Source organism: Gossypium hirsutum, chromosome A01 (assembly GCF_007990345.1).
Source record: "Gossypium hirsutum isolate 1008001.06 chromosome A01, Gossypium_hirsutum_v2.1, whole genome shotgun sequence".
In the NCBI taxonomy this organism is placed as follows: Eukaryota; Viridiplantae; Streptophyta; class Magnoliopsida; order Malvales; family Malvaceae; genus Gossypium; species Gossypium hirsutum.
Genome location: NC_053424.1, coordinates 117,391,406 through 117,419,122, shown reverse-complemented (window position 1 = coordinate 117,419,122; position 27,717 = coordinate 117,391,406). Strand labels below are relative to the sequence as shown.

At 31.3% G+C, this 27,717-nt stretch overlaps 2 protein-coding genes across 3 annotated transcripts; both read right to left on the bottom strand.

Moving 5' to 3' along the window:
- Window positions 1–14,338: 14,338 nt before the first annotated feature.
- On the bottom strand, window positions 14,339–16,191 carry LOC107942810 (kinesin-related protein 4). Of its 2 annotated transcripts, XM_016876531.2 has the most exons (2): window positions 16,056–16,191; window positions 14,339–15,851 (listed from the first exon to the last, which is right to left on the bottom strand). In XM_016876531.2, the coding sequence occupies exon 2, from the start codon at window positions 15,835–15,837 to the stop codon at window positions 14,524–14,526; it is 1,314 nt and encodes a 437-aa protein (XP_016732020.1). In that variant the 5' UTR covers window positions 15,838–15,851; window positions 16,056–16,191; the 3' UTR covers window positions 14,339–14,523. The 2 variants fall into 2 exon arrangements, with proteins under 2 accessions (XP_016732020.1, XP_016732019.1); XM_016876530.2 differs by having other exon boundaries at window positions 14,339–16,191.
- A 3,680-nt stretch (window positions 16,192–19,871) lies between these two features.
- Window positions 19,872–25,269, bottom strand: LOC107942814 (pyruvate kinase 1, cytosolic). The gene is made up of 16 exons (XM_016876535.2): window positions 24,988–25,269; window positions 24,773–24,869; window positions 24,579–24,676; window positions 23,957–24,112; window positions 23,526–23,603; window positions 23,254–23,385; window positions 23,040–23,120; window positions 22,886–22,957; window positions 22,700–22,789; window positions 22,241–22,385; window positions 22,004–22,092; window positions 21,223–21,318; window positions 21,031–21,098; window positions 20,697–20,796; window positions 20,423–20,482; window positions 19,872–20,338 (listed from the first exon to the last, which is right to left on the bottom strand). The coding sequence occupies exons 1-16, from the start codon at window positions 25,054–25,056 to the stop codon at window positions 20,186–20,188; spliced, it is 1,584 nt and encodes a 527-aa protein (XP_016732024.1). The 5' UTR covers window positions 25,057–25,269; the 3' UTR covers window positions 19,872–20,185.
- Between the last annotated feature and the right edge of the window lie 2,448 nt (window positions 25,270–27,717).

The following is a 27,717-nucleotide window of genomic DNA, read 5'->3' as shown; positions in this document are numbered from 1 at the left end:
AAATGAGCATACTGGATTTAATGACTATGTGGATTAGTTTATTGAGTTTACATATGGCATATTATCTTTATTAAGTTTATGCATCATCATGACTTATATTATGTTTTAGATGTTCGGATTATAGAAATACTATTGAGTTATATTCAGCGTAGCTTTGTTTTTCCTGTGTGTAGGTTAGATACTTATCGATTCGATCATCAACTCAATATCCAAAGGCAGTCCCGAACTCAAATGTTGGTGAATTGTTCATTTTGGTCTTGGCATGTACATAAGTTTAATGCTTATAATGATCATTTTGTATTTAGTTAGCCTTTTTGAGATTATGAAAATATGTATAAGTGTGATGGCAATGGTCATGTGGTTGATAACTTGATAGGTTGCTTTGGTTATATGCTTAATGTCTTCATAGTTGAGAAAAATGACATGCTAGGCATTGTGTTTGGTTGATGCTTAGTTTTGGTTTAATGGATGATATGCTTAGGTTATATTTAGGAAATGTTTTGATAAGTTTGATACTTAAACATGTGATGGTTGGATGGTTGGATGGTTGAATGGTTGAATGTATACATGTGTGGCTTGAATATTTGAGGTACCATTGAACGTATATTGACATGAATGGATGTGGTCATTTGTCTAGTTTTGAATTGTTGATTGAGGTGTTAATTGTAGTATATTGGTTAGGAACTTAAGATGATTGTTTTACATGATGATTTTGACTTGAATTGAATGCTTTTGAATAGGTTAACATGTGACTTAAATGGTAGTATAAGTGTTGATTGAGGTGCCAATTGTGGTATAAGTGTTTCATTAGTAAAGAGCTTGTTTTGGAAGGCATTTTCCAGGTACATACGGGCTGAGATATGGCCGTGTGTCATACACAAGCTCATGGAATGGCCATATGGTTTGTGAAATTTTAAGTGATTTTGGTGTACACAGGCACAGAGAGTTACATTGTTTGCTCACACGGCCGTATGACCTATCCATACAGTTATGTGACCCACTCACACGTTCATGTGGCCTATCTCACACAGGCACGGCTATTGTACATAGTTTAGCAACACAGCCGTGTGGTTCATCACACACGGCCATGTGACCCTTGTATGTAGAATTTTCCTTCCTTTTTGTTTTTGATCCATGTTCATTATCGAATTGTTTTTAGGCTTTCATATACTCAATATCTGCTTGAAATAGATTGATTAATGTATTTATACATGTTCATATGTGATTATTTAATATTTATTTGATATTTTCATTAATAAATTGTATGAAAATTGTTGGTAATTGTTCGTAGCATCTCATTACTTGGGTTCGGCAACCGAACCAGGTAAGGGGTGTTACATCCCGATATCAAATAAGGACATTTATGTAATATTTTTTAAATTTCAGATCAAGTACACTATAAACGAATCATTCAAATATTCAAGAATGCCATAAACATCTAAATATTATAATACACAATTAAGTCTAAGCCTTACTTGAGCTTACGAAAGCACTTTTGTAGACTCGAGCAGGAATTAGAACCAAATTATATTGCAAGGTTTTGAAAGTTTAAGCTCCACGTTGTGATGTTGCCAAAATAATGAGTCACGTCACGATGTCAGACCACTTGACGTTGGGACGTCACAAACTGCCTATTGATGTTGCGATGAGGGGTACCTATTTCATGCCAAGTCAAACTTTAAGCTTATTTAATGCATATATGCGCATTTAAACTTGCATAAAACCAATTTAAAGGCATTCTCAAACATTCATTTATCATTACTTAATTCAAACAAGTCTAATTAATAAAGCAACATGTACAAAATTTTGACACCAAAACCTATCAAAACTGCTTGCTCAATTCAAACTTACCTAACATACATATACAATTTCAAATCATCATATCTTCATAGCATTATGCATCAAGCCATACCATTAAATTCAATTCCAATACCTTAACACACAATTTCTCAATCAACCAAACATTTATATATCATTAAAGTCCCTAAGTAATCATTCGCTTGTAAGCATTCAATCATTCTCCTATTGCACATGCAATCAATTTCACCAATATAATCATACTATTTTTTTTCCAAATTTGTTAATCATAAGATCCACGTGCAATATAACATATTACCAAGCTTACACACATTTATACATGCCCATGGACAAGTCCAAAATCAACCATTCAACAAGGTTCAAACCAAAACCAACCAACAAAGATAAACACTTATATCAACACTATATACATGCCATATAACCAAACATAAAACAATCAAAAGAGCTACCGAACCGATATCGAGATAGTGTGAGCTTCTCAACTATCCGCTTGACGCGTTTCGCAAGTTAAACATCTAAAGGGAAAGTGAAACAATAGGGTAAGTACTACAAATGCTTAGTAAGTTCACAGGTATTTAAACAACTTACCTCAAATTACAACATAATTCGATAAGATACTAGCTTTACGAGTTTGCCTAAACATAGCAATCACATATCAACAAGGTGAGTATCAACATATATCGTATATTATAATAAATCCAGCATATAACATTCCCAATTAGCCAACATTTATTCAATTTCATATCATTTTTTATCTATTATCAACAATGCATACAATTTCAATATAATTTTATTCATTATTTCATTTCATTATTCAAATTTCGAATCAAATCATTAATTCATCACATTTTCATATCGACCCTCCAGGCTCATATAATAAGTTCGCATGATCTTTTATAAATCACAACATGTATTTGTATCATCAAATCATATTACTAACACAATTTGTATATTATTTATCCCATTTAAACTTTATACCCTTATTAACCTGACTTGGACTCAAACATATGCACAGGTCCAACCAATCACACCAGTTTGGCACCTAGTGCCTCGTCGGACAATGTCGAAGTCAATAGTTTGCTCCCAGCGGTCATCAATGTGTTTGGCACCCAATGCCTCATCAGTATAATCGAAGTAATTTGGTACTCAGTGCCTCATCGACACATAATCGAGGTAATCCTAAACTCTTCCTATCCTATGGCATGTCAACTATATTCGACTCTGCCCGAACAGATAATAAGGTAACAATTTACTCAATTTCATTTATAAGCTAATTTCTGAATTTAATGTTTTCATTTCAATAACCAATTATCAATTTGTATGCATAACATTATAATTCATCTTAACATAAAGTCAATTTTGCAATTACAACAATATATAATATTTCTAAATCTATTCAATTTAGTTTTCTATCTTGAAGATTAAACATAACCATATCAATTTGATTCAATTCAACTACTCAACCTCATATTGCAATTCATTATATTCAATTTATCAGTCACTTTGTCATTTCTTTATGATCTAGTCCATATCTCACATTTTTGTACCAAATTGTAAACAATCCAAATTCAAATAAACAAATTTACAATTATAATTTTAAATATATAAAAATTTAACACAAACATACCATATGAACTTCTTTGGTCAAAACAACAACAAAAAACTCTCTAAGGACTAATCAAGAATTTTTTGTCATTTCCTTGATTATCTTCGATTTGGTCCAATTTTTGATCTATTCAATACTTGAATTCAATTTATCAATTTCAACCCTCTTATTTCATCCAATTATAAGAATTTATCATCTCAATTTCATTATTCAAATGCCCCTAAAGTTTTTCATTTTATTTAATTTAGTCCCTAAAGCCAAAATTGTAATATCTTTCAAATTTGAGCTTCAGTTTCGAAACCAATCTCAATTTCATCCTTCTATAGCCCATTACTATCTATAATTACAGAATATTTTCATACTAATTTCAAAATATTTACACTTTAGTTTCTATATCCAAAATTAACACTTTTCACTTTACAAATTAATCTTTTTCCATATCTAAACTTAGAATCTAACCAAATAGCACCAAAAGCTTCAAGATTCAACAATGGAAATATTTATAAACTTTAACAGTTTCAAAATTAATATACGAGTTAGTTAAATCAAGTTCCCAAATTCTGAAAAATATAAAAATTACGAGAAAATGACTCAAAGTTATCTATTAATTAAACGGCCGAAAGTGGAGAAGCGTGGAACCCTTTTCTATTTTTAGGTTTCAGTTGGAGAAGAAGATGGTAAGAATGTTTTATTTTTACTCAATTTTAACTTATATAGTTTGTTTAATAATTACTAATCTTAATTAATTAACTAAATTTTTATTTAGTATTAACCTTATTTAACATACTAAATGGATGACAACTCAATCCCACAACCGTTCGATGACTTTTAAAAGGTCCAATCACTCAATTGGTCCTTCACATAATTAAAAATCCACTGCGTTTAATTTTTTTCACTTTTATAATTTAGTTATTATACATTAATTAATCACCATTTCAATAAAATTACATATCCAAAATTCAATTTACCTATACAATAACTCCATAAATATTTAATAAAAATATTTACAAGCTTAATTTACGGAAATGAGGTTTCAATACATTTTTTCCAATACCTCTGACTTTAGGGTCAATAAACTTATACCTTAACTATCCAATTAACAAATTTACCGGACCAAATTTCAATATACTATTATAATTGACTCGTAAATATTAATTAATATTTACGAATTCAATCATCGAAAAACAAAATTTTAAAACTATTGTTTCCAACATCACTAACATTCGGGTTGTTACAACTCGAACCCAATTATATTACTCAACGAAAGCCTCACCTTTTCCTTTGTATTGGGTTTAAAGTAAAGCACGAATTTCTCCAAGCTATTGCCCCGAACCATTCTGCTCACCCTAAAGCCTTTTACCGTCTCTCTTCTTGTGCCTTAACCAATAGTGCTGAGAGTCCCTACATGCAAATAAGAAACAAATAAGGTGACAGAGATTTCTCCTGTCTCAATCGTCTCAAGATAAGCTTTTCAACAAGCAAAAATTGGGAAGCCAGGTTTAGAATGTGGATAATTTCTCTTATAAAAGTATATCACATGATTATATTAATCTTCTACATACGACTATTTGATTTATAAGATAACATTGGTTAATTTGTTGTATAATTTTTTTTCTCTCACAATGTTACATTCATTATTTCAATTTTTTTGTCAAATAAACTTGATTTTAACGAAAGATATGATGCGGTTATTTATCAACTAATGATCAATTAAAAATATTAATATAATTTAATATAATTAGTATCAATATATATAGAGATACATATCTTTTTAATTAGTTTTTGTTTATTTAAATATAACATAAGGACACGGTGAAATTAAATTCAGATTATCTGGAGGAATGGACATCAGAGAATCATTCTGGAATAGATAATATGGAAGTTGCAAGTACATGAATAAGGAATGGGAGATGAATATTCAACATACCTATAGAGAAGGTAATAAGCTCACTGATGGCCTGACTTCCATGGCTTGAGATCAACCGTTACAATGTTTTGTCTTTTACTCCCCGTCGGATGCGATTCATAACTTGTTGAACGCATATGCAAATGGAGTTATGACATCAAGATTGGTTATTGTTTTATGTTTTCCCTTCTTAATAAAAATTATACATAACATAAGGATAAATATAGAATTATTAACTAAGTTTATGCAGTTAAAAACTCTACTAATAATATTAATCTTAAGTCGAATCAACCTTAACTTAAGTGATATTATTACTATTACAATAATTAAAATAACATAATTCAAACACATTTAAACGCATTTTTCGCCTAAGTTAAAATTACGGATGATGAGAAAAAAGCCAAATGTTAGTAGGTATGTAATATTTACAAACAATATATACTTCCTTGTTTTAGGTGACAAATGACTCATCATATTCATTAAGAACAGTGTAAAACACCCAAGAAAATTAGTCTTGACAGAGTTAAAAGGACGTGTAGATTTGTGCTTTAAAGTCTTATGTTCAGTCCTTTTTGCCTGATTAAGTAGCGACAGACTTTTGGATTTTCCCATAAAGCAAAGCTCTAAGAAGCCTCCACTGTGCTCTACATAATAAGTTTTTCTATAAAAAGAATATTAAAATTTTAATTAATTATGAAATTGGGATTAAGAAAAAAATACGAAAATAAATTATTTGTTATAATGCTTATTGATGTGGCCTAATACACCGGCAGTATTACCTTTCTTTTTGGCCAATCATGTAGGAACCATCATTTAAAAAAAAAAAACAATTTTTTTATTGGTTTCGCCATTGTGTCAAGCGGCACTAGTATGTATTTACAAAAATACTCATAAAAATATGAGTATAAATAGTGGAAAAAAATGAAAAAATAATTTTTTAATGGTACCGTCAGTGTGTCAGGTGGCATCACTTGATTTTTTTTTAAAACAAAAAGACATGTTAAGAAAAAAAAAATAGAACCAAAATAATATTTGTATATTGATGTTGCCGATCTATCAGACGGCACTGCTTGATTTTTTTTTTAAATCTATTGGAAAAAAAAAGCAACCGAATTGTAAAAGAATTGTTGATGTCAAATTATGTTGCTGACGTGTTAGGCGACACCAATTTCAAAATCTAGGTCCCGCGACACTGTCAAGCGGCACCACTTCCCCTATTTAAACCCCCTTCCTCCAACGAAAATATTGTTTCTACGTGTTTAAGAGAAAAAAAAAATTGTGATTAGCAAAAAGGAAGATAGAGAGAGAAATTGTTTAGTAATTCAGGAGAAAGAAAAAAAAAAGCTCTTAGAAATTAAATTTTATTATCAACATATTTACTTTTCATTTTAGACTTTAAAAATCAAGTTCAAGTGAGGTGGTGTCGCTGATGTATCAGGCGGCACGGACGAGTACTATAACAAACAACCTATTTCCATAAAAAGAAATTCCCTTATCTTATTTTTGTAATTAATTAATTTTTAATATTATTTTTATAAAAAGCCCCACTTTTAATATTATGTTGAGGTTAAAAAAGAGAAAATATTTAATAAACTGTTAGTAGAATTAAAATTTTCACAATCCAATTTAGATACATAACAAATGTATATAGATTACAATAAAAAAATAAAGAAGAAATTAAGCATATGACAAATTTATAACTCGAAGTTAAAAAAATACACATATCATAATATTAAATATCCACTCGATTAAAAATAATAAAGAAAGTAAAACAAAAATATTTTGTTTGAATAATTAAATTTAGTAAAAGAAAAGAAAGTGAATTAATTTGATCCATTTTTATTTGGCTAAACAGTGGAATAAAATGATTATTATTTCCCTAAAATTATGGTTATCGATTTAATTAAAATCAAATTTATTTGAAAAAAATTAATTAAAGTTTTAAATTTTAAGATGAAAATTTTAATTATTCGAGTTATTATAAATATGATACCGAATCGAATACAAATTTTGAATTAAATAATTTAGTTTAAATTTTAAATACAAAAATTTAACATATTCAAATAATTTGAACAATTTAATTCAAATAATTAATTATAATCCAATTTTTTCCAACTCTAAATATTGCAATGGTTTTTTTTTTCTTGTTAATGCTGGATTCAGACTAATTTTCTGGAGTTGTTTGACAATGAGACGAGGAAAGCTTTTGAAGCAGTAAAAAAGAAATGGAAGCAAGAGTAGGTACGGAACCTATTATTTTGCCGTTTACCTATTAGTTTCCTGACATTTATCTCTCTTGTTTTGTTGAGGTAAAATCGACTTTATTTTGAGGTTAAAAGGTGAACTTTCAAACATATATATTTGTGTTAAATTATTATTTGAAGTTTGAATTTGATAATTTTTTTATACCGGGGTTTGAATTTTTTTTAGTCTAAGTAAAATTTTAAACTTAACAATTGTTCCCATGTTTAGATTTGGACTTGACAACCATTCCTATATTGGGGCTTGCATTTCGTTTTGTCCAAGTTACTATCTAAACTTAATAATTGTTCACACATTAACGCATGAACTTTAGGCTTTTGACAGACTAGCTTGGCAAAAAAAAAATGTTCAAGCATTGATGTGGTAACAATTGTTAAGTTCAAAGCTTAATTTGGACCCAAAAAAAGTTTAAGCCCTAGTATGAAAAATGTAGTTGAGTTCAAGCCCCTAAATGTGATTTAACCTATATGTTTCATCAAATAATTTCACAAAGATAGCAAGTTTAATTCTAAATAAGCCTTTAAAACTTAAAACACGTAACTCAATTCTTAAATTTTAAGCCAACTTCAAACTTAAATAGATAAACCACTTCACACTGATTATTAGTTATTACTAATGCAAAGATTTTTCAATAGGCTTAGTAAACATACAACTCTCCATCTATTCATTGCAAATTTAGTTTGATTTGATTTGTAAAAAATAACGCACATTTTTTAAAAAATAGTGATATTGTAAAATCTTAAAACTTAAAATTCAAAAGCGCTTGTGGCCTAAGGCGTCTGACTTCTAATCAGACGATTGTGGGTTCGAGTCCTACCAGGCGTGCTTATTTTCACATTGAAACTTTTTGGTCAAACATCAGAAATAGTCCCTACAGTTTAGGGAAACTTACAGAATTACTCATTGATTTTCTAGTCCATTTCCAGAATCAGTCCCTAAATTTTAATGAAACTGTCAGAATTAGCCTTAATGATTTTTTAGTAAATTAAATCAAACAAATTCAAATTATTTCTGGGAAAAAGGGGTGGAAACTCCTCTTTTGGCCCCTAAAATTATAGAAATATTTAATATAAATTCAAATTTTTAAAAGTTTTAATATAAGTTTACATATTTTAGTGTACCATTTTGGATTTATCTATATTTTTAAAAAAATTACATATACATTTATAGTCTAATTTTTAATTTCTTAATAAATTATATATTATTTTGGTAACAAAAACTAAATTATATATTATATACCTAACAAATATATGTCAATTACATCTATATAAATATATTTATACGTAACTATAAGTTTTAATATTATTAATTAGGTTAAATAATTCAGTTTAATAATTACTAATTTTAAATGTAATTATAGAAAATTAAAATGACTAATATAAACAAATTTAAAAGTTGATTTAAAACATCAAAATTTCTACCAATCAATATAGATTGGTACAAGTCTGTTGAGAAAATTCTCACTTACTTGTTTAATACACAGAGTATGTTTACACTTATAGACTATTTGTTTAACTAACTAACTAATCTTGTAACTGCCTAATTTTGCTAACTACTAACTACATTAACTTCTCAACACTCCCCCTCAAGTTGAGGGTTGATATATATCTTTAACCCCTAACTTGGATACTAAAAACTCATGTTGCTTGATGCTCAAGGCCTTTGTCATCAAATCAGCAAGTTGCTCGGTTGTTCTAATGTGCTGCATCTGAATCGTTCCATCCTTGATTTTATCTCTTACAAAATGGCAGTCAATCTCTATATGCTTTGTCCGCTCATGAAAAACGGGATTAGCAGCAATTTGCAACGCTGCTTTACTATCTGAAAGAACCAATTATTTATCAAATTGATTGGGACTAACTTCTTTCAATAAACCGTTCAACCATACAACCTCTGCTACAACCATTGCCATACTTCTATACTCCGCTTCTGCTGATGATCGGGAAACTGTGGTCTGTTTCTTTGACTTCCACGAAACAAGGGATTCTCCAATTTTTATACAGAAACCAGTTACCGATCTCCTAGACATGGGGCATGAAGCCCAACCAGAGTCACAAAAAGCAATCAACTGTGTCTTGCTTGCTGCAAATAATAGAATACCTTGACCAGGATTTTTCCTTATGTATCGTACCACCCGAAAAGCAGCTTCTAAATGCGATTTTTTTGGTCTGTGCATGAACTGACTCAAATGTTGAACCGCAAACGTTATGTCTGGTCGTGTATTTGTCAAATATATCAATCTTCCCAATAACCTTTGATACATTGTAACATCCGTGACTAAATCATCTCCATCCACCTTTGTTTGTACCGACTCATCATACTCAATTGATGTGAGTTTCAAATTCTGTTCCAGCGGTGTACATACTGACTTCGCTTCTCCTAATCCCAAATCAACTATCAACTCCAAAGCATATTTCCTTTGATTCAATATAATCCCTTTATTTGATCTCATTATTTCAATTCCAAGAAAAAACTTCAATACACCCAAGTCTTTCATCTTAAAATTCAAATGCAGAAACTGCTTCAATTCATCTATCATGCTAGCACTGCTGCCTGTAATTAATAAATCATCCACATATATGAGTAGAACAACCATGTTACCTCAATCCCTCTTTGTGAACAAGGAATAGTCGTATTTACTTTGTACATATCCTCCTCGTATTAAAGCCTCTGTAAGCTTCGAGTTCCACTGCCTGGACGCTTGCTTCAGACCATACAACGATTTACGCAGACGACATACATGAGACTCCCCCTGGCTGCGAAAACCAACTGGAATTTCCATATAAACTTCTTCGAATAGGTCTCCTTGAAGGAACGCATTGTATACGTCCATCTGAAAAAGAGGCCAGTTATGAATGGCTGCCATGCTTATCACCGTCCGAACCGTGACTTGTTTAACGACCGGAGAAAAAGTGTCATGAAAGTCAATACCAGCCTTTTGATTATAACCCTTATCGACAAGCCGTGCTTTAAAGCGTTCCACCGAACCATCAGAAGCATATTTAATTTTGTAAACCCACTTGCAGCCAATGGGAACAACGCCAGGCGGTAAAGGAACAATCTCCCATGTACCATTAGCCTCCAAAGCTTGAATCTCTTTTTGCATGGCATCAACCCACCGAGGATCCAAAAGGGCCTCATCATAAGTACGGGGTTCAAGTAAAGAAGAAACATGAGCAGCAAACAATTGAGTATGAATAGGCAAATGAGAAGAAGAATAAACAGCAACTATAGGAAACAAACTTGTGGCACAAGAAGTGGACGATTGGTTAGAGCAGACGTAGTCCTTCATCCAAGGAGGCTGCTTAACAGACCTCGTAGTACGTCGTAAAGGAACAGCAGTAGGCATAGAAGGGTTAAAAGATGGCTCGGGTACACAAGATGAAGAAGATGGAATAAACAAGGAAGAGGAAGGTTCAAGTTGTAGAAAAATAGAAGGATCAACATCAGGAAAAGGCAAAACCGGTTTGGTGGGAATCTTAAAAGGAAATATGGTTTCATGAAAAACAACATCTCGGTTAACAAAAAAAGGTTTTGGTTTCAAGACTAAACAGCAAGTATCCTTTTTGTACAAGAGAGTAACCCATGAATACAGATGGAATAGCCTTATGAGAAAATTTATCATGGTAGCTAGGATTAGTAGCATAAGTTAGACAACCAAAGACCTTTAATCGAGAAAAATTAGGTGACTTATGATACAATAGCTCAAAAGGACATTTCCAGCTTAAAATAGGCGTAGGAAGACGATTAATCAAAAAACAGGCAGTTAAAACGCACTCACCCCAAAATTTGCTAGGCACGTGAGACTGAAATTTTAAGGATCGGGCGACTTCTAGTAAATGTTTGTGCTTTCGTTCAGCAACTCCATTTTGTTGAGGAGTATAAACACATGAACTTTGATGAACAATTCCAGACATATTAAAAAATTCAGTACATTCATTTTTAAAGAATTCATACCCATTATCACTACGAACAGTTTTGATTACAGTAGAAAATTGATTTTTAACCAACACAAAAAATTGTTTGAGACATATAAGAGCATCACTCTTAGAGCGCAACAAATAAACCCAAGTCATTCGTGTGTAATCATCAACAATCGTTAAAAAAAACCTATGACCACTATGAGTAGAAACTCGATAAGGTCCCCACAAATCAATGTGCAGAAGAGAAAAAGCAGTATTAGCACGAGACTTATGAATAGGAAATGGAAGTCTGGTTTGTTTAGCTAGTGGACAAATAGGACACTTATGAATACTATCAACAGCAGATTTTGTACAAGAAAAAATAGGAACTTTGTTCAGTCTCGAAACCGACGCATGACCAAGTCTATGGTGCCAAAGAATGGATGAATCTGTAGAAGCCATTGCAACAAAAGAAGGAGGTAAAACCATAGTCTGTTGAGACGGATCCAGGATATAAAGACTACCTCGTGCTTTACCAATCCCCCTTATCCTTCCACTGGAGAGATCCTGTATAAGGCAAAAATGAGGATAAAAAGAAACCATACAATGAAGATCGGTGGTAAGTTTGGAAACAGAAAGTAAATTGTAACGAAAATTCGGAACATAAAGAACTTTTGTCAATGAAAGGTTAGGTAAAATTGTGCAAGTGCCAGTATGAGTAACGGAGACTGAAGACCCATTTGGAAGCCTAACACTTGGTGACCCTAATGGACATGCAACAGGAGATTCCAAGAAATGGAGATCCGACAGTATATGGTCAGTGGCCCCAGTGTCAATGATCCATTTGTTACCAAGATCCACCATACCTGCTATACTGGTAGCAGCTTCAACGACAACAGGGTCTTTATTCAACAAACGCATGATCTGGTTATACTGATCTTGTGTAAACATAGGTGCTGGCGGACATGACCCACTAGAGTCCAGTACTTCACTACTACAAGCAGAGTCAGGGGTAGAAACATTATTCACTGCCGAAGAAGAAGAAACATTCATTTTCCTCTTTGTAAACTTAAAATCTGCAGGATAACCGATGAGTTTATAACAAGTCTCTCTTTTATGTCCCTTAACTTTGCAGTGGTCACAAATACCATTAAATCATTTTTTCTGTACCATCTGAACTGAAGAAAAAGGAACCAAGTCATCCCCAACATTACTAGAACTATGCTTTCTCTGCGACTCTTCTTGCATAATCATCGAGTACGCATGATTAACAGACGGTAAAGGACTCATCAATAAAATCTGACTACGCACAGCACTATATGACTCATTCAATCCCATAAGAAACTGGAATAAATGCTGCTGTCCAACATGAACATCAATCTGTCGAGACTGACCACAATCACAAGAAACCGGTGGTACAAGGGCATCATATTCGTCCCAAAGTAACTTCAATCTGGTAAAATAGGCAGAGATTGAGACCATACCTTGAGAATAGGTAGTAATTTCACGATGCAAGAAATAAATTCTTGAACCGTCAATTTTGTGAAATCGTTCACTAAGATCGTTCCAAACTGCTGCCGCACTGGACGCAAAAACAATCCCCGCCGAGAGTTCTTTACTAACAGTATTTAGAATCCAAGAAAGGACAATCGCATTGCAACGCTCCCACTGATGACCCATATCCTCCGGTACCATGGTTTTAGAACAGGTGCCATCCACAAATCCCAACTTGTTTTTTGCCAATAACGCAATTCTCATCGTCCGACTCCAAACAGTGTAATTCTCAACACCTGTCAACTGATGAGCGACGAGCAATGTACCCGGAGTATCTGATGGATGAAGATAACACGGGTGATTGAAATCAAGAACAGAATCAGAGAGACTCATCTTCTTTGTTACTGAAAGAACCCAAAAAGAAAACAAAAGATAACCAGCAATCCAAAAAACGTCGAAGACACAAATGAAAAATAACTAGCTTAAGAAAAAAGCAACGAATTATCAGAAAAAACGACTACCATAGGCTCTGATATCATGTTGAGAAAATTCTCACTTACTTGTTTAATACACAGAGTATGTTTACACTTATAGACTATTTGTTTAACTAACTAACTAATCTTGTAACTGCCTAATTTTGCTAACTACTAACTACATTAACTTCTCAACAAAGTCGAATTGACCGAGACAAGTCAAAACACGAGAAAATTTTAACTGGAATAGAACATAAACTACTTGATACTAGTTTAAGACATACTAAATACCATGATTGTCACCCAAAAAAATAAATCATATTGACTAAATATAGAATTTGACCCATTTTTCTTTATTGTGGCCTTTCTATATTCTTTCTCTTCATTGATTTCCCAACCCTAATTTGAGACATTCCAATTATAGTTTTCAGTTTTCCAGATACTTTGACACCAACTATTCCTTTTTCATCTTGAATAGCACTAATTTTCATTTGAAAACTCAAAATCAATAAAAAAAAATTTTGGATAAATTACACCTAAGGTCATTAAATTATCAGTAAGTTTATATTTTGGATACTCAACTTCAAGAATTATAAATTAATCATTGAACTATTAAATTTTTTCTTTTTTTTTATAGTAAAGCTAGTAAGCTTCAAGTGACGATTCATCGATCAAAAAAGAAAACTATTTGAATTTTGGTTTGTAGATTTGTTACATTCTTAATTGTTTTATGAAAAAAATTAAATGGTAGAAAAGAGATAAATAAAAAATTTCGATTAGTACAATGACGCGAACAATAACAATTTTTTAAAAATATAATTATTTAAATAAAAAATTTTAAATAATTCAATAATGACGTAAGTAACATACAAACTCATCATCATCATCTACTTATGGCAATTATTTCATTATATCACTAATAGTTACAGAAAGAGTGAAAACCCAAATTTCATAAACAAAAGTTAATGAAGAAAAGCAAGAACAACTATTTTTTTTTTCATATAAAAGTATCTAATTGATGATCTAAAGACCTCTTTACCATACATTACATTTTTCGAGCTTTTAACTAGTGAAGCTTGATAGGTCTCCCCTTTTATTAGAAGAATGTTGTTGAACATCACTCATGTCCACCAATTCAAGCTCTTGTTGCCTTACAATCAACACCATTCGTTCATTCTCAAGCCGTTTTCGTTCATTTTCAAGCTTTGATTTCTCCATTTCCCTTTCTTTTTTCCCACTAAATTTCACCCATTTAAGCCTTTGTTTCTCCAACTCAAATGCTTCACATTGATAACTCACTTGTTGTTCTTCTAATTGAATTAACTTCATCTTCATCCAATGCTTCTTCTCCCAACTATTCTTTGATCCATCTTGTATCACTTTCGTTATTTCATTGCTCAATTGTTGCATCAATGGTGACACACCTCCCTTTCTAGGCCTTTTACGTGAAGAGTTCTCAACATTTTGATCTTCATCATGTCCATCCATTGTTTCATCATCATCATCATCATCATCATCATCATCAGACTCATCATCATCTTCATCATCTTCATCATCAGACTCTTCTAACTTCAATGTCTTGGTCGAACCATCGACTGGATTGCCGCCGATTTGAGCATTATCCGATGAATGGAGACACCTTTGTTGCATTTGAGGTGGTGTCTCATTAGCCACCTCTTGTGTTACGTGACCACAACTATTATGGTAAGCACACATTTCTCTAAAAAACAAGTGCTTAGAATTCAACAATTTCTTAACTTCATCCTTCATTTTAGGTGATAAATCCATTGATTCAAGCAACCTTTGATTCTCAACTACTTCACAAGCAGTCCCTTTACCAAGTATATCATTAACCCTTTTATACCTTTTATTCAAATCATTGAACTTATCTTCACATTGTTGTGGTGATACATAAAACCCTTTCTCCATCATTGCCCTTGACACTGATTTCCATTTCCCTTTCTTTTGTAGTAACCCACCACTACCACCAACACCTTTTTTCTTACCACTAGGATCATTATTATTACCACCTTCTGAACTAGCTTGATCATCACCAATGTAATAAACAGCCATTATCAGTAACCTGACCATGTTATCAGTCCATTTCATTCTTTGCCATGGTGAAGCTTTTCTCTTACTACTACCGTCATCAAGAGTGAAACCAGGCTCATCTTCATCACTAATAGTGGATATTTGTTTGGGTTTAGAACCAAAAGGGTGGTAACCTTGTTTAACATGTTGTGTTTCATGGTGAGCATAAGCAACCACTTGTGGGTGGTGTTGTTGATGATGTAAACTATGTGGGTTTTGAACACTTTGGGGATTTTGAGGTTGTTGCTGGGGTTGAGGGTGTAATGGCATTTCAAGGCCTAACATTCCTGAACCAATCCCTAGAAACATCCCACCAGACAAACCATTATTAGTTTCCATTTCAAATAATACAACAAGACATAAAAAGAAACAATACCTTCTTCATTAGCCCTACAACCTTAAAAGCATGAATTCCCAACAATCAAAACACACGCCAAAAAAAAAGGAAAAAGAAAACCCATTAAAGAACTGACTGCCATTGAAGTGTAACAATCATCAGTCACCTGCAAAAACCTCCCTTTCTTCTTCTTCGAAGCGACCAGTTAGAGTTGTAGTTTGAGAATTTTAATGATGTAGTAAGAAATGTGAAGAGAGAGTTAATTGAGATATAGAAGACATCACAAAGGGGGGCTTATACAAATATACAGAGAGCTGAGCAGCTGGTTTTAGTTAGGATATATATATATATATGTATTACATATTTTTTTCTTTGTGCTGAAGCTGATTGAAAATTTGGCCCATGGTTTTGGTTTTTGCCATATGAACCCATCTTTGAGATATTTATATAAAATAATAGATTATAAACCCACAGGATTTCGTAAAACTAGGGGGAAAAGGACTTTAATATGCTCCACGTTCCTCATTATACAAATATAATTTTATTTTTTAAAATTATTTATAATAACAAGACAAAACCTGAACAACCAATATGATTAGCATAATTCAAACCCAAATGATCACATCTAAAACGATAAATACTTTTGACTATCAAACCATCACATGGAATTCTACAAATATAATTCTATTCAATTCTTCTTTAATTTTTATAATAATACAAATTTTATTTTGTATATATAATTATACATGTTCTTATTATTTATTCATCTAGATTTATTTTTAATTTGTAATTTCTTTAAATATATATTTATAATCCTTTAAGGATTTTCATTAATTTATAAATTTATTTGATGTTATATTATAAGGAAATCAAACTTAATTAAAAAATTGAATAAAAATATGATTCAATTCAAATAATTGTCATTTTCAATTTATAAATAATATTTTAATAATTAGATCGATGGTCAAATAGGCTAGACCATCAATCTTTTATTCATCGATTGTCGGTTCACAATAATATTTATTTAAAAAATTATAAAATTAATAAAAATGTTTAAAATATTTATAGGTTTTTTAAAAATTTTTATTTTTTATCAACTATATATGATTCATTGAAAAATCAGTTCAATCTTTATGTTTGGATCGATATATCGATTGATTTTTTATACAATCAATTAATTCAATCCGATTCAAACAGTACTGCTTATAAATCAAAAATCGAATATGAAAATTAAATACTTTTTTATGTTCCGAAATCTTGATTTTTTTTTTCTGCCCTAATCTAAATTTATGCATTTGTCCATTAAAACATTTATTCCAAACAATTATATATAATTTTTAATATTTAGTTATAAATATTTTAATTATGAATATATTGTCTCATACAATTAGAATATCATTTTTTTTTTCGTTTTGAAAGATGATATTATTGTTTGGGTTACTTTTTATGGGGAGCTATTTTTCAACTAGGCACTATTTTTAAGGTTTATTTGTTCAATAAATTTTAATTATATCAGAATGTTTTGTCTGCCAATTTCTAAGGATTTATTTATTTTTATATAATTTTAATTTATGTTACAATATGTTTATTAAAATTTCAATGTATCTGAATGTGTTTATCGTCTCATGTGTGGCCTAGATTTGAGTTGCAATAGTTATGTTTTTTATTCGGATTTTACTTTATTCTTGTAATTTACCAAAAAATACAATATATCTTTATTAAAAATATTTATAATGGCTGAATTATAGTTCTGAAATGGATTTTTTTTTATGCATCAGAAAGATCATGTTTTTAAGAAAATTATTGTTAATATTTTAATTGAAATAGTTAAGAATGTTAATTATTTAGATTAACTGATGATATTGTAATCTGTAAAAGTAGAAGATCAAATTATATCAAATTAGGTGAGATGGTAAACGTCTTTCTTATCTTAACTAATGGTCGAGGGTTTTTTTCTCACTCTAAGTATGGAACAGCTTTAAAACTATGGCTAGTATCTATCCCATTAATGGACCTACAGAATACGGAGGATTAGGTAGAGATACTTTAAGAAATAAAAAAATTATATTTAAATTTTTAATTAATGCTTAAATAATAATAAATCAAAACAAAAATAATAAAATTGACGGTTGAACCGGGTATGAATTTTTTATTTATAATTATTTATTTTTTAATTTAATTATTACTAAAATATCAATTAAACCAAAAACTAATATCTAATGTGTGAATCATGGTGCCCATAGAAAATGAAATTGAGATAGATTCTTTTTGAGTTGAAGATTCGAGCTTTGTGATTTAAATAACTAAATATTAATTATAATTATAATATATATAATACTAATAAATATTTTTTTTTCATATTTAAATAGCAAAACAAGCTTTGTAGTCTAATTCGATCCCATAGAAACCGCTATTAGGTAAATGCCAACCATTTAACATTTGACAATTGGCTAAAAGATATGTCAAAATTTGGAGAAATTATTTATTTTACGTACCACCTTCCACCACCATTGATGGCCTGAGTGGACAGAATTGGATGCCGTCATTGATGGCCAGAGTGGGTAGAATTTGAAGTCCAAACTTAATCTCTAAATTTAAATTTTAAATCTCGAGAACTTCAGGTTTAATGTTTAAGGGTCAAAGTTCAGAATAAAAAAATTATGTATCAATGATATAGAAAAAAATTATTAAAATAATATTAAATAATTATAAATAGATTATAAATTCATAAAATAATTTCTTGATACACAAAGTTTAAAATAATATATAAAATATTAATTTTCAATATTGTATTTTGAATGCAGAAAGAAAACAGATCACACCTTTTCTTGGTTTGGATTAAAATATTTTTACTTTAAAATATGGTCTATTATATTTGAAATTAACCTACCGGATGGTCCATAGATTTTCTTTAGATAGATCCACCTGTTTGATTATAAAGCATGACACATTGACCAAATAAATAAATAAAATCAAGCATCCTAAATTAATATTTTTTTCATAAAATGTTAATAAACTCTTTAAAATAATTTATTTTCAATTACAATTTCATTATAAATTAAACTATTTAATAATATATTATTATTTTAAATTATTTTTATTTAAATTGAGATTAATTATGTTATCATATGACAAAAACACAAAAAAAAATGTCATACAATATACAAAGATGTGTTACTGTAAGGCAAACACATATAAAACATTTATTTTATAATTGGAATTAGCATTATTGTTTAATACATTAATAATATCATTAATTTACTTATACCGATTTTTTAGAGATTAAAAAGTTAAGATTGAATAATTAAAATTATAAACTTACAGCAGGTCCATCTTTTCAACATTGTACATATATATATATTGTATAATTACTTAATTACGATTTGAGTCTACTTTTTTTTAAATATTATGTATATTAATTATTTTTATAATTATGAAATAAAAATATATTATTAAATAATAAAAATATAAACATATATATATTTAGAAGAAAATAAGCTTTTACCTTTTTCCTGAATTTTTAATTTTTTTATTTTATTTACTACGTAGGAACTAAATCTGAACTTTGACCAAAAATTCACTAAACAGTAAGGACTAAATATGAAATTAAACCAAAACTTTTATTGATCGAATTTACTCAAAAAAACCATTGAGACTAAATCTGAAATTAGACCAAAATGTTAACAAGATTGAACCATTACACTCACGCCTGGTGGAACTCGAACCCACAATCGTCTAATTAGAAGTCAGACGCCTTATCCATTAGGCCACAAGCGCTTTTGATTGCAATCTCTGTTTCAGAGTTATTTATGGCTACTCCTAATATAAATGTTTCCAATATCATATAGCTTAATTCATCTGCTTTTATGACCAAGCAAAGTAAATGAAAAGAAAATATTTTTATTAGTATTGCTGTCTGAATTAAAAGAATCTATGATCTATTTAAAAAGGGAGCAATGTCATGTTGAAGCTAGAAAAAAAATAATGGTCTAATGATGCGAAATTACATGAAAATAATAAAAAATAAAGATTACAGCCTGAATTGCATTTCAGTTTACCACTAATTCAAGAGAAAAAGGCTTGTTCTTCCATTAGCTAAATATGGGATTATGGGCCATATTTACCATGGCATTCATAATTTTTATGAGACTTGAAAAGCGTATGATGTACTCTTAACACAATTTCAAATCCACCAAAACCTGGAGCCAATACCCCACAGGTGCTATATATAGTCATTCATCGCTTTCACAAATCAGATTCCAAAAATAATCCCAAAGCAGAGAAAGTAACATTAGTTTAATCTTCGAGCTCTATAATCTTCACCACAGAAGCATCCCCGACCTTCTGGCAAACAACGACTCGATCATGTGACTTAATAACTCCGGCAGCCTTCCCATGGTCAAGTGCAACCTTCAAAACTGACTCATTCGATGCACTTGTAGACTCCGCCTGCACAAAACAAGGTAGAATGACATAAGTTCTCTGCTACAACAAACGTAAAGAACACGGTAACTATGAACATAAAGCACTTACAGGATGTCGGGGATCAGCAAGCATGGGGAAAAGACCTCTGACGATGAGGGATTGCCTTGCCTGAAACAACACAAATGTTTAATAAACTGAAATAAACATTCCATCGACGGTCTCATGTAAGACCGAACTAAAAATTAACTAGCAATGTAAATCAAAGTTGAGTATAAAACTACGCCAGCTTCTTTTAGATGACTGCTGGAGATCATTATAAAACAAGCAAAGTTAACTTTAAAGTGGCTACTTGGACATCCTGGACTCCGGGTGAATGACATACCTCAAAGGCCCCACTGAAGCTCCACTTCAATTGGTTTGTCTTAAGGCGAGGGATGACAACTGAGAGAACTGGCATTGTTGGTCTGTACTTCGCAATCAATCTGGTATTTGCAAGGAATTTAGATGCCACGTAAATGAATCAAGGTATGCATAATGTAAAACATTAGTAAAAGAATGGAACTAATACAGCTTTGACAAGGGTTCAGAGAGTTTGATAGTAACAAAACAAGAAATAATAGAAAAAAATAAAGGAGCCAATATAGGGAAGTAACTGCTGAAAGAAAAGAACAGGTCAGATGTATAATTAAAAATAATCAAAATGTGCAATGGAATACCTTGCAGCTCTCCCTGATGATGTGAAACATATAATAACTGATGCCTTCACCTTAATTGCTGCTCGTACCTAAACAAGAAAATTCATGCTATCAGAACAAGTTTGCAGAAGCACATTTGTTTTAGCTATAATTAAAGTTAGTAAAACTAGTGTGGCATGAATCCGAAGAGCAGCACCGGGAAAGAAGAAATACCGCAGAGGAAGCAATGGATTCCAAGTGGGTCATTGGCTCTCCAACATATTTGACAGTCTTCTTGAAAAACATGTCCTGGTTGAATACCTTCTCTGCCTGCAAGATTTATAATAGAAACGAAAAAAAAGAAAACACAGCTGAAAATGCTTAGAAAATGGATGAGAAATATTAGTTACTACTGATTTTAACATTCCCAGGAGATTAAGTGATCCATAATTCCCAAAGACGAGCATGGCCAGTTGAAGGAACATGATGCAATATGCAACAACGTAAAGCATCTGAATTCCAAACCAAAAGTTGATGCATGAATTTTACATTCTTACATAGAGCCCCAAGACATTTTTTTGGTTAGTATGGTAGAAAGTCAAATTTCTGCAGAATGGTTCATCGCCAAAGGAAGAGTATGAGAAGACAGGTATTGGAAGTGTTGCCATTTTTTGGGTTTTCCCTCAGCGTAGAAAGCAAGTAAAACCACAGCCGAAGACAATAAATTGGACAGGAGAAGCAGGTAAGAATATGACTCTTCCTAGTGAAGGATAACTTTTTTCATCCACGGGAAAAACAGAAAAAAGTGCAGTGCTTTTTAACCCTTATGAACCAGAATAGATGGCTGCACAGGTCCCAAAGAACTACTAGGAAGTCAAATATGAGTGAGTCTTGTGAGTCAAAAGCATACATAGCTGAGAACATTTCAAGCCTACAAACAGTCCACTAAACGGCAAGCCACAAGTCTCCAAAAATATTCAAGTAAGCACATTTACAAGACACACAGAGAATTTACCTCAGAACAAATTTTGCCAACAGTAGAAATGGTTTCAACAGGGTATAACCCACGCAAGGTCTCAGCACCAAGAAGAATGGCATCACTTCCTACAGCCAGAAGAAAAATGGATAATTAGATGTGTTTAAGTCCAGCATTGAGGGTGCTGCGATGGCGGCAATCAGATATGGCATCAAAACCCAACTTTGAAAGATATATCAATGAACAAAGTCCAAAGCAGAGTCCACAATAATATACCATCAAGAACAGCATTGGCAACATCAGTTGCCTCAGCACGAGTTGGCCTCAAGTTGTCGGTCATACTGTCCACAACACGAGTGACAACTGCAGGCTTTCCAGCCATGTTACACTTATAAAGAGCAGCTTTTTGAAATAAGAACACCTGCAAAGAAAGAAGTAATTAATGGCAAGCTCTAATGAAAATAGGCACTACATGCATGCATCAGACTAAATTACACATTTGAAACTAGGACCAAGAATGCGAGGCAGCTAAAAGGCATTTAGAAGGTTTAAACATGATGGAACAGATTGTATGATCCATCAATCAACAAGATAAATCTCGTAGAAAAACTAATACAACATATTCATAGCCCTCTGAAAATTGGATCTCTAGTATTCATATAAACCACAAACATATTCTATAATAAGAACTATAAGACCAGTAAAGCGACTGCAGGTTCAAGTTACAAAACCGACCTTCTCAGGTGGGAGATCAATGCCCAAATTTCCACGGGAAAGAATGATACCATCTGCTTCCTGAAGAATCTCATCAAAATGGTTTAATCCCTGAAAAATGAAAAACATTAGTGTCATATTCTTATTAGCAGCATGTGCGATCAGAACCTTCATATTCATTGTTTTGCGTAAATACAAGTAATGCACCTCTATGTTCTCAATCTTTGCAAATATTTGAGTCTGATAGAGGTCACCCAACTTTGAAAGAAACTCACGAGCCTATAAAGATCATGCAGTCAGATAAATGCAGAAACGTTAAAGAAAAAGAAAAGGAAACCAACCAACATAGGATAGGCAGTACTTGGCGAACATCTTCTGCATGTCGTGTGTATGATAGTGAGAGGAAGTCAATTTTGTTTTGAACTCCCCAAGTACTTATAACCTGAAGTAAGTATTACCAGGTCAGAAAAGGGTACCATGGAAACGAGCAAGGCATCAAGCTAAAACTTACTAAGAGGGAGATCACTTTCTCCATTACTTTCATCTTTTAAGGCAAAAATCAAGGGCAAACCTACCTCCTTGTCTTTATCAGTGAGGGTAGGCAATCCAATACGAATTTGAGACCCATGCAAAGTGAACAATGACCCAGCCAATGTTGCAGAGTTCTTAATCACACAAACCACATCATCTCCTTTTACCTCACTAACCTGCAAATTTTCAGTTCCAACTTAGGCTATTGGTAGGTGCAAACGAATTGTCCAAATCTTTAATTTATCAACCAACAAATAGGTAGTAAAATAAAAGAAAAAGAACTTTATGTACTCATATCTGGTTTGACTTTAAGTACCTCCAGCCATACAGATGTGGTTTCACTCCCAGTAAACAGGTACTGACCGATGAAAATAGTGTCTCCCTTCTTCACTGCCTGCAAAAATCAATTTTGAAGGATTTATCATAAGGTTGAATGAATAAACAGGATAACCACCAGCAATTACAAAATCCTTTGAACTAACTGGAAAAAGTTGACACACTAAATTTCCTGGATCACGAATCCATAATCATTGTGCACTGGCAAATGTATGCTTCCCAACCCCTAAAGGAAGGGAACTCAGTATATAAATCTATGAACGTACAATGGAATCAGGCATTCAAAAGACATTGTGCCTTCAACCTCAGAACCCAAGGGCAAGAAAACAAGGCTTATGCAGATAACTTTTTTCAGGGAGTACAACATGGGATGCACAAAATGAAATGAGAGGTAGTGGACTAGGTTTGTACCTTCGACAATCCATCAAAGTTGATTGGCAATAATTCTGAAGAGGCCTCCTGTCCTGCATCTGGTGTCAAAACAACTGTAGCATCTGCCTCAAGTGAGATGGCTTTCTCACTTTTATTAACAACCTGCATCTCAGCACCCACAGTATCCAACATAACCTGGAAAAGGGGGGTGGGGGAATAGAAGGCACTTTATTTTCTTAAATTCCATTTTCTCCATCAATGCAATCAAAGGACAGTATTATTAGAAAACTAGCGCTAGATCAAGAATCTTCAAGAAAGTAAACTGATATGAACAGAGAGGATAGGAGTATAGCACAAGAATGATGCAAACAAAAAAAGAAATGCGAAGGTAATTTTCATCAGCAGCTCAACAGCTTAACAAGTATTTATACACTGACTCAAAGGTCAGATCATCAGCTCGACAGCTTAAAAGCCAGCTTTAAAACAACAAAAAGGAAGTTAAAAAAATCATTTCAAAAGGAAAAACATAAGGAAGCGTATTCTTTTTCCAGCTGAAATCAAAGTTTACACTTTATACTTTACATTAAGACAGACAATTCGGCAAGGAAGTAAGGAAAAGTTAAATAACTAATAAATATCAACCAAAACACAAAGAACATACCGCACAAAGCTTCTTAGTGAGTTTAACGGCAGCCTTCAAATTTTCTAAAGTTTCCTGATGATACTCCGGATCATGCCACGAGAAATCGAACCTAGCCACTGTCCAGAACAAGAAAAATGTATAAAACTAGAGTTTGACGCAGCAAATTCCAACACATAATTATAAAATGAAGATTGATACAACAAATACAGTACCAGACATTCCAGCTTTAAGGCAACCGGAAATAACTTCCACGGATCGAGATTTTGGACCTAAAGTTCCCACTATCTTCGTCATTGCCGGAAAAAAGCTCTGAGAAAAATACAAAAACAAACGAATCAAAATCCAAATCTACTCGGATCCGAACAGCTTCCTCGTAAAAACGAAAGCTAAAAACAGATTGAATTGAAATCGGAAGTGAAATACTTACAGCCTTCGATGGCTCCAGGATTGAAGCCATCCTGATTGGCTCTTCGAGTAGCAGATGAGTCGAATGCATCTTTTTCGCCGATTACAACAAAAAAAAAATCGATTTCCCTTTTTTTGACTGAAAATCGTTTAACCGAGCTTTAGCGTTAAGAGGACGAAGGGATTTTTTTTTTATTCTTTGGCTTCCGTAAAACCTAAACGCTGTGAAACCAAAGAATATGCTTTTGTTCTTAGTGTAATTTTTTTTTTTTTTGTAGAAAATACAGGAAATCTGGTTCCGCCCATCACAAGGTTCCAACCATATGATTTTCACAGTTTTTATTTTTTAGGATAAATTACATCAATAGTCACTTACTATGTATATGTTTTCGTTTTGATCACTTCACTTTGAAAAATAACTATTTGGTCACTAATGTTTTTGTGATTGCCTTTTTTTGTCCTCCCACCGTTAAGTGAAATAACTGCAGTATTTTTCTAATTGGTATAATAATAATTTTAGTCCTTAATCTTTATGTTTTTATCAATTTATCCCTAATTCTATATAAAAATTATAAAAAAATCAAAATTCTTTTTAAAATTTAAAGATTCTAAAATTTATATAGAAATTTAAATATATAAAATAAAATATACATAAAATTGGATAACTTTTTCTATAAAACTACAAATAATCAAAAATAAAAAGTTTCAAAATTCAAAATTGAATAGCTTTTAAAATTTTCATTTAATTTTTATTTTTATGTATTTATAAATTTTATAGATTATTAAAATTTCTATTTTTTTATAATTTTCTAATTTTTCAAATAAATTTGATTTTATAAAATAGTTTTTACAGAGAATTAAGGTTAAATTGATAGAAAGTATAAGAATTGGGACTAGTTTGTTATTACACTAATTATAAGAGTGCCATCATTAGTCACTTAATGGTTGGGTACTCAAAAAACACAATTTCGAAAACATTAGTAACCAAATAGTTACTTTTAAAAGTTAGGTGACTAAAATAAAAACTTATGCATAGTTAAGTGACCATTGGTGCAGTTTACCCTTTTTTAATGCCGTTAACAGCTTAACAGGAACCTGACATGGCATCATTTCAGACAAAAAAAATTATGGTTAAAATTATTATAGGTCCCTATTCTTTTCAAAAATATTTAATTTAGTCGTTATACTTTTATTTCAAGAAACTTAGTCTCTGTATTTTTCATATTTCAAATTCCAGATCCAATTGTTAACGGTGTTAATTTTTTTGTTAAAATTTATTAGCGTGACATTTTGAAATAAAAATAATACTCACTCGTTAAAGAAATGATGTTGCAATAAACATAAATTTAACAATATAATTTTAATAGTGTTAACAATTAAACCTGAATTTTGAAAAGTTAAATTCTGCTTAGTCTGTGTACTTTGCAAAAGTTATGGATTTAGTCCTTATACTTTTATTTGTTCATTTTTAATCATTGTGCTTTTCAAATTCTAAAATTCCAGTCCTCATCAAACAATAATTATTAAATTCCTTAAGTTAAGTTAGGTTATTTTCAAATTGTGACATAACAAACATATTATTGAGAAGCTATGGAGATAAATTTAGATTGTTGATTAATATTATTGTATTTTACTTCGATATTTTCTTGAACAATAATAACTAATCAGAAATGTAGGTTCAAACTTTGAAAATAATATTGTTGATAGGAGTAGCCAGAAACCCCGAACATAGACCATAAAACGGACATGCATAATACTAAAAAATATTTGTTTTTATATAAAAAGTAATCAAAAAAATTAATATGAGTGGATTGGATGGGACTCGAGTTTAGTATTTTTAATTTAAGCTAGGCTTAGGTAAAAATTTATTCAGTTTTCAAGCCAAACTAGACCCAAACCTTAAAAACAAACCTAAAACTTTAAATCGGCCCAACCCATAATCAAATCTAATTGAAAACACGACTAAAAATTTTGTAAACATTATTCTATCCCGTGAAATAATTGAGAATGCGATCAAGAGCGGAAAGATTGAAAAAGGTAAACTATCCGAGGAAGTCATATATATCTTTTTTTTTTGTTTGATTATTCATTAAAATATACCATAAGTCTCTACATATTTATATTTGTTTATTGGATTATCGTTTTAATAAATAATAATGTTTTGGTGCATATTATATTTCTTCATTTGTTTATACATATCATATTTGTTTTTGTTCAATTCCAAGTGATGAATATAAAGACTCGAAGGCTCGTTTGAAATTTAGAAGAGTTTAGTGTAAAAAAATTGAACTTGAAAAATGAATTTGGTAAACAAAATAGGCCCATTTAAAATATAGTCCAAGCTTAAGCTTGAACATTCAAGGTTCAAGCCCGGCTCGACCCATTTTTAATGTTTATAATATATTATAGGCATAATATCAAGTTTAGCCTTTTAACGTTTATATCTTTTTCCAATTTGACCCTCAATTTTTAAAAAAGGTTAATACCATCAACATTTTGAAAAAAGAATCAAAATGATTTTTTTAACATAAATACTTATTAAAATATTAAATTTTTAAACGTGACAACCTACATGATAATCCACATGTACTTCAAGCTCTTTTTTTTTTGGATTTTTATGAACATTTTTTTTATATTTTTATTTTTTTTATAAATTTTAAATTATTGGTTGATGTGGTATATAAAACAAATAGTGTCATGTTAACATGAACTGCATGCAGACTGTTACGCAGGTTACCACACCAGCAATGTT

Excerpts from the sequence above, each read along its gene's own strand:
- LOC107942810 (XM_016876530.2), bottom strand. The coding sequence starts at position 15,891 with ATGGAAACTAATAATGGTTTGTCTGGTGGGATGTTTCTAGGGATTGGT.
- LOC107942814 (XM_016876535.2), bottom strand. The coding sequence starts at position 25,056 with ATGCATTCGACTCATCTGCTACTCGAAGAGCCAATCAGGATGGCTTCA. Across the intron at positions 21,319-22,003 it reads TTGGCAAAATTTGTTCTGAG|GCAGAGAAGGTATTCAACCA; the intron begins GTAAATTCTCTG and ends TAAATCTTGCAG. Across the intron at positions 20,483-20,696 it reads GCTTCAGTGGGGCCTTTGAG|GCAAGGCAATCCCTCATCGT; the intron begins GTATGTCATTCA and ends GTGTTGTTTCAG.